Source organism: Loxodonta africana, chromosome 7, assembly GCF_030014295.1.
Source record: "Loxodonta africana isolate mLoxAfr1 chromosome 7, mLoxAfr1.hap2, whole genome shotgun sequence".
Classification (NCBI taxonomy): Eukaryota; Metazoa; Chordata; class Mammalia; order Proboscidea; family Elephantidae; genus Loxodonta; species Loxodonta africana.
Window position 1 is genome coordinate 31544232 of NC_087348.1, and position 7160 is coordinate 31551391.

At 39.9% G+C, this 7160-nt stretch overlaps 1 protein-coding gene across 1 annotated transcript; it reads left to right on the forward strand.

The window, feature by feature from the left end:
* Window positions 1–266: 266 nt before the first annotated feature.
* LOC135231926 (olfactory receptor 9G19-like) lies at window positions 267–2528 on the forward strand. The gene has a single exon (XM_064289144.1). It carries the CDS (start codon window positions 1465–1467, stop codon window positions 2398–2400), a length of 936 nt encoding a protein of 311 aa, XP_064145214.1. The 5' UTR covers window positions 267–1464; the 3' UTR covers window positions 2401–2528.
* Window positions 2529–7160: the final 4632 nt, after the last annotated feature.

Consider the following 7160-nt stretch of genomic DNA (forward strand, 5'->3'; position numbering starts at 1 on the left):
TAAGGAAAAAAACAATCACTGTAGTGGAAAGAAATTTTCTCTCATCAAATAGATTAAGTTCCAAGAGAATATTCTTTATTTTTCCAGCTCTATTAAGTCCATGGCGTGGCATAATGGCCAAAGCAAGATTTTTTATTTCCCCTAGCATATTTTCAAGTAGTAGACCTATTAGCAAAAAATTTAACATCTCCTGCCAATCCAGAATCCTTGCTATTGTGATTTAGCTCTTCTTTGAGCCCTGGTGGTGCAGTGGTTAAGAGCTTGCCTGCTAACCAAATGGTCAGCAATTTGAATCTACCAGGCTTTCCTTAGAAATTCTATGGGGCAGTTCTATTCTGTCCCGTGGAGTGGCTGTGAGTTGTAATTGACTCAATAGCAATGGGTTTATTGTGGTAGGTTGTAGTCGAGGTCTTCGAGGCTGTAACACAGAAGCTGAGACAGCTCTTCCCCCATGGAGGGCAATAGCCCAATCTCCCACTTCTACCTCTAAGGGCTTTCAGAGACTACATTCCATAACTTCCCAAAACCATTCATCCAGCCAAGTTTCAAGAACTCTTCATTCTTTTGAAAATGCAACCTGCATTATGAACATAATCATACATAACTTAGTATTGTCACTTCTCTCCAGAGTATATATTTGGGGATCATAAAAAGTAGCCATGGCTCAAGTTCCAGTTATCTAAGTACACCTAGTCTTTTGTTCAACAATTTATACACTATGACAAAATTCGGGCTTGGTTTTGGAGATAAAAAGAGGAATAAAATACAGTTTTGGAAACCCTGGTAGGATAGTGGTTAAGTGCTACAGCTACTAACCAAAGGATCGGCAGTTCGAATCCTCCAGACACTCCTTGGAAACTCTATGGGGCAGTTCTACTCTGTCCTATAGGGTCGCTATGGGTCCGAATTGACTTGACAGCACTGGGTTTGTTTTTTTTTGGTTTTTTATTGCCTTCAAGAATATTACAGTTTAGTGAGCTTTCAAAGACATTTCAAAACTCAGTTAGAATAATAAGATTAAGCTTCTGTATGTAATTCTGTGAAAGAAAGACAAAGAACTCAAAGAAATGAAAAGTTATCAGAGCATTCTTTCAAACTTTCATTTTTATGTCCATCACATGGTCCTCAATCACCTAAGTGTGGCCAAAAAAGAAAGTTATTCAAATCACTGTCTCCTCAAAAGGAAGAAAAGCTGAATTGAAAATATAAGGTGATACACACAATGTTAGATACATAATAACTGAGCTCTTAAGACCATAGCATGGAACTGGTTTCCCAGCTGTGCCAAAAGGAATAACATCAAGGTCACCAGGAACACATCTCAAAAAGAACAACTTTATGGGCATCAGTTGGATTTCTTATGATCAAAGTGGCAAAGTATGAGACAAGGAAAATTCTAATATTTTAATTCATGACCTATTTATTAATTCTTTCACAGAAAGGAACAATTGAATCCCAAAATCAATGGAAGAGAAAAATTTTACCAAAGTGAAGGAGTTCATACTTTTAGGGTTTACAGTCGATTTGAGGTTACAGAGAGGGCTCTTTTTCATCTTCCTCATCATTTATGTCATCAGTCTCTTAGGGAACATCACCCTGATTTCTCCGATCTGTGCTGATTCACGGATCCACACACCCATGTATTTCTTCATTGGGAACCTGTCATTCCTGGATCTCTGGTATTCCACTGTCTACACCCCGAAGATCCTAGTGACCTGCATCTCTGAGGACAAAAGCATCTCCTTTGTTGGCTGCCTGGCTCGGTTCCTCTTCTCTACTGGGCTGGGATATAGTGAGTGTTACTTGTTGGCTGCCGTGGCTTATGACCGCTATGTGGCCATCTCCAATCCCCTGATTTATTCCCAAGCTATGTCCCTAAGGTTATGTACCAGTCTTGTTGCAGCTTCATACCTTGGTGGCTTTATTAACTCAACCATCATCACCAGTGAAACATTTACTCTGAACTTCTGTAGCAACAATATCATTGATGATTTCTTCTGTGATCTTCCCCTACTTGTGAAGTTGGCATGTGATGTAAAGGACGGTTATCAGGCTGTGCTATATTTCTTACTTGCCACCAATGTCATTGCTCCCACTGTACTTATTGTTGCCTCCTACCTCTTCATCATCGCTGCCATCTTGAAGATTCGCTCCACCCAAGGCCGCCTCAAGGCCTTCTCCACTTGTGGCTCTCACCTGACAGCTGTCACCTTGTATTATGGCTCCATTCTCTTCATTTACTCCAGGCCAACCACTAGCTATACCCTTGAACGGGATAAATTGGTGTCAGTGCTCTGTACTGTGGTGTTTCCGGTGTTGAACCCCTTGATCTATAGCTTAAGGAATAAAGATGTCAAATATGCCCTGAAGAAAATGTTAGACAGAGCAAAGTTTTCTTAAGTGAAAATAATTTGTAAGCAATGGCTATTTGTTAACAGTACGTCCATTTCATTGTTATCAGCCTGTACTCTTAGAAATCAAAATTTAAAAGAGGAGCAAACAGATAAAAAATAATCAAGTTATGTAGAAACACCATTTTGCATTTGTCTTTTTAAATCATGTACTAACGTATTTCAATATATTTTTAAAATATATGGGGCTGCGGCATTTGGAAAAACTGCTGTCTTCTAGCTTAAACCAGAGTCTATTAAACTGCTGGGATTCTGAGATGGTTAAAAGCTAATTTTTTATTTCCACTTGAAAGTTCATAAGTTCTCTCTGTTTAGTTTTTAATCTATAAACAGGAATAATACAGCTGGTTATGGAACCATTGTTCAGATTAAATGGATTGAATGTGTTGCTTCAAATCCTGTAGTCCATGGATGAGAGGAGGAATGTAAATCCAGGGGTCCCAACTCCAAAGGTCCTTATCCTACTTATTGGGAGAGAGTGAGTTAGGAAGTAGTACGGAAAATACCTACTGTAAAAAGGCCTTAGAAACAAGTTTGATTCTGATTCTTGATTTACCATGACATAAAGATGACAGGTCTCATTGGCAATAGGCACAGAAGGGAACAAACACTTTTAGTTAGAGGCACTGTGAGCTTTCAGGAAAAGAATTTTTTTTCTCCATCAATTAAAGAATCAAGAGCTAAGTTATAGAAGCTGTATGAGAGAGGTGGAAATAGAGATGGATACACAGAAAAGGAGACAAAAATAGAAAGATTACAAAAATGTTAAATCTAAAGGAATACGTAGAGTGAAAATCTTTATTAGAGGTAGTGATTTATAACCATTAACCCAAAATCAAACCAAATCCATTGTCTTCAAGTCAATTCGGATTCAAATTGTCCCTATAGGACAGAGTAGAACTGCCACTTTGGATTCCCAAGTGTGTAAATATTTAAGGTAGCAGACTGCCCATCTTTATCCTGAGAAGAGACTGGTGGGTTGGAACTGCTGACCTTCAGGTTAGCAGTCGGGCACCTTGAACAGTGCATCACCAGGGCTCCTAATAACTATTAAGGTATACAAATATTTTTATTTGTTTGCTTGTTCAGTTTTATGTATGATGAATTTATATTTAAGTAACAGAGACTGTTTCCTTGTGATGCACACTTTTCTTAATTCTAGTATATTTTTACGTATAAGACATGAGATTTTACAACATAAAAAGGCCCTATCTCTGGTTTCCAAGAATGGATAGTAGTTTGCTGAAGGACAAGACAAGGAAGAGTAGCCTGGACAGAGGGAATAAGGAACGAAATTATGGACCACATGATACATTCTAGAAAATCTAACTAGTAAAATTTGGAGAATTTTTATTATCAGACACATTTAGTGTTTATATGCTGGTTTAGATCAAAAAGAAAAAAGTTAACTTTTAGTTTTAAGAGAATACTCCTCATTTCATCCTGTTCTAATTAATGTACCATCCCTAAACTCCAAGTGAGATCTAATTGAGTCTTTGGGGGCTGAGGTAAGTATTTCTGGGCTGCTATGTGGAAGAAGTCCAAAAGGACAGCTGAGGAAATGCATATATCCCATCTAACTAAGGCAGGTCAAAGCACCAGAGAGGTGACCCTCTGTCATTTCCAGGAATCGACCCTGCCAACAAAGGGTAAGCACCTGGGGTCATGGCCAGCTAAGCGGTTTGGCCTCTCTGTGACCTCAGCTGCAATTGGAATGGGGCTGGAGAGTCTGGGCAGGTCTTCAAAGGATCACTGTTTGCCAAACTCCTACGTGCACACACACAAATAAGTTCCCTTCTCAATTGTATTCTAACCAAGATCTATCTGATCCCATCTAGAATTGGAGGTTCAGTCCAATAGTTACACTAGGGAGTCACTGGCTGGTGCAAAAGTTAACATGCTTGGCTGCTAACCAAAATGTTGGCAGTTTGAATCTATTCAGAGAGGCCTAGAAGAAAAGCCTAAGAAGCTACTTGTAAATAATCAGCCATTGAAAACCCTGTAGAGCACAGTTCTGTTCTCCACACTTGTGTCACCATGAGTCAGGATTGACTCTATGGCAACTGTGTGTGTGCGTGTGTGTGTGTGTGCGTGTGCTTAGTTACTAGGAACTGCTCTTTATCTGGGGATATAGCAGTAAACAAAACTGACCCATCTTTCTGCGCTTGAGAATGTTGTATTCTGGTGAGTGAGGAACAGACAATTCATTTTTAATGAGCAGGAGTTGGAGGGAAGACAGTAAGTCTGGAGGAGAGTCTGAGTACAGACGGAAGGAAGTAGAGTGCAGGGGTAGGGTGGGAATGGAATTTAAATACAGTGATTAGGATGGACCTTACTGTGCAAATAACATTTGAAAAGGACTTAAAGGAAATGAGGGAGTGAGCCATGCAAATCTAAGGGGGAATAGTGTTCCAGGCAGAGAAGACAGACAGCCTAAAATCTCCAATGCTGGGCCACGCCTGGCATGCATGTTTGAGAAAGAGTGAGAGAGCCAACAGACTCAGAGCACAGTAAGCCAGAGGGTGTGAGTTAGGAGACAAGGGTGCATAGATAATGAAAGGTGGCTCATGGAGGACCTTTGGACTATTGTGTAGATTTGACTTTAACTTCAATTAAACTGGGAACCTTAAAGGGCTTCAAGTACAGGAGTGACATCACTTGACTTTTTTTTTCTTTTTCTAAAGGCCCATAATGGCTGCTATATTCAGAGTAAGTTGTAGGGGACAAGAGTGTAGGCCAGTTAGGAGGCCAGTGCAATACTCTTGGCAAAAGATGGTCGTGGTTTAGACCGGGATGGTAACAGTGGAGGTGGTGAAAAATGGTCAGATTCAGAATAAGTTTTGAAAGTTTAAAACAACCACAAAAAAGTAAAATAAAATAAAATAAAATAAACAGTTACTATGGAATCGATTCCAACTCACAGTGACCCTACATGGCAGATTAGAACTGTTCTATAGGGTTTCCAAGGAGTGGCTGGTGGTTTCCAACTGCTGACCTTTACGGTCAGCAGCTGAGCTGTTAACCACTGCACCAGAATTTCCTGGAAGATTGAAGGGGAGGTGTATAAGAAACTTTTAAATACTGAGGTGCCTGTAGACCTAGTAGGGGAGATTCCAGAACTAAAATTAAGCACTCTGTTCAGAAATTGAACTGAGGGCTTTACTTTACACTCCTGATAACCCCTAGGCTTCTGTTAAAGTTGCCTTTTGAAAAACAAAGCTCAGTCGTGGTGTTTGTTATGCTAAGAGTGTTCCCTTAGCTGGCTTTAGAAAAAGCTTCATTCAATTATTAAAATAAATTAGAGCCTATAGGTAAACCTGTTGTTTTAACCTTAAAGAAGTTCCCCTAGTGGCACAGTGACTAAGCACTCAGGCTTCTAATCAAAAGGGTGGTAGTTCGAATTCACCAGCCATTTCCTGGAAACCCTATGAGGGCAGTTCTGCCCTGTCCTATAGGGTCCTTATGAGTCAGAGATTATTTACACTTTCCTAACTAATGATCAGCAGTTCAAATCCACCAGGCACTCCTTGGTAACCCTATAAGGAAGTTCTATTCTGTCCTATAGGGTCACCATGAGTTGGAATCCACTCATTGGCAAGTTGTCTTCAGTTAACTGATGGTTGGATCACTCACTGATGGCACAGTGGTTAAGAGCTGGGCTGCTAACCAAGAACTCGCAGTTTGAATCTACCAGCCACTTCTTGGGAATGCTGTGGGGCAGTTCTACTCTGTCTTATAGGGTCACTATGAGTCAGAATCAACTCCATGGCAAGGGGTTAGGCTTTTGGTTTTGAGTAACGAATGTTCAGTTCTGTATCCAAAGATTTAAATTAAGTTGGCCCAGCTGTAATTATATCACTAAATTCCATTTCACCAAACTCTCATGTTGAAATTGCTTATACTTTTCATTTAATTATTGCATTAGTTAAAATGTATCAAGTATGAGAGATTTGTGTTAGACTAGAAACTGATGTAAAGAAAGTTTCACAGTTAATTGCCACCCTTGTAAATCTCACCTCCTTTCTTGCCATTACTTTGATGTGAAGTTGTTGTCAGTAGTCACTCTGCTTGCTAAGTATCTCTTTGCTTTGCCTGTGAGGCAGAGCATACCATTACAGCCCAAACTGAATGCATGCTCTCCTGTGGTTCACTCCTCCAATAAATTTAATTTGTTTAAATACCAAATTAGAGTGTCCAGTGGCTTCACGAGGACAGAGGTAAGAAAGAAAGAGAGTAGGATAACTATAAACTTTTGCCTTGAGGAACTGGAATAGTGAGATTTTATTAACAGATAGGGAGAATAAATGAACTGGTAGATCAATTTTTGGAGATTGCTGCCCAGTTAGGGTCCGTGCGCTGATGCAGTCAAGCCAGTGATACGTACTCCAAGTCAGAAAGAGTGAGAAAGTTTATTCAGGAGATGTACACATCAGTGGGTACCTGACAGCAACACAGACTGTCTCTGTGGAGTCCCAAAAAGCTACTTCACTTCAGAGCTTATATAGAACTTCTACAAGGGTTAGAAGTGTCTTTGTAGCCCCCAGATGGCATGGCCAGAGGACTTATTCATTACAAGATAGTGACAAAAGACTATCAGACTGAAGAGATACATGTTGGACATCTCCTTATGAGGCTAAGGATATACATGTCAGACATCTGGGCTCTGATTTCCAAATTTTTCCTATGGGTGAATGGTGTTCCAAAGTCTCAGGTAGTCCAATAGAATAAAACAAAGTTATTTTCATCAGA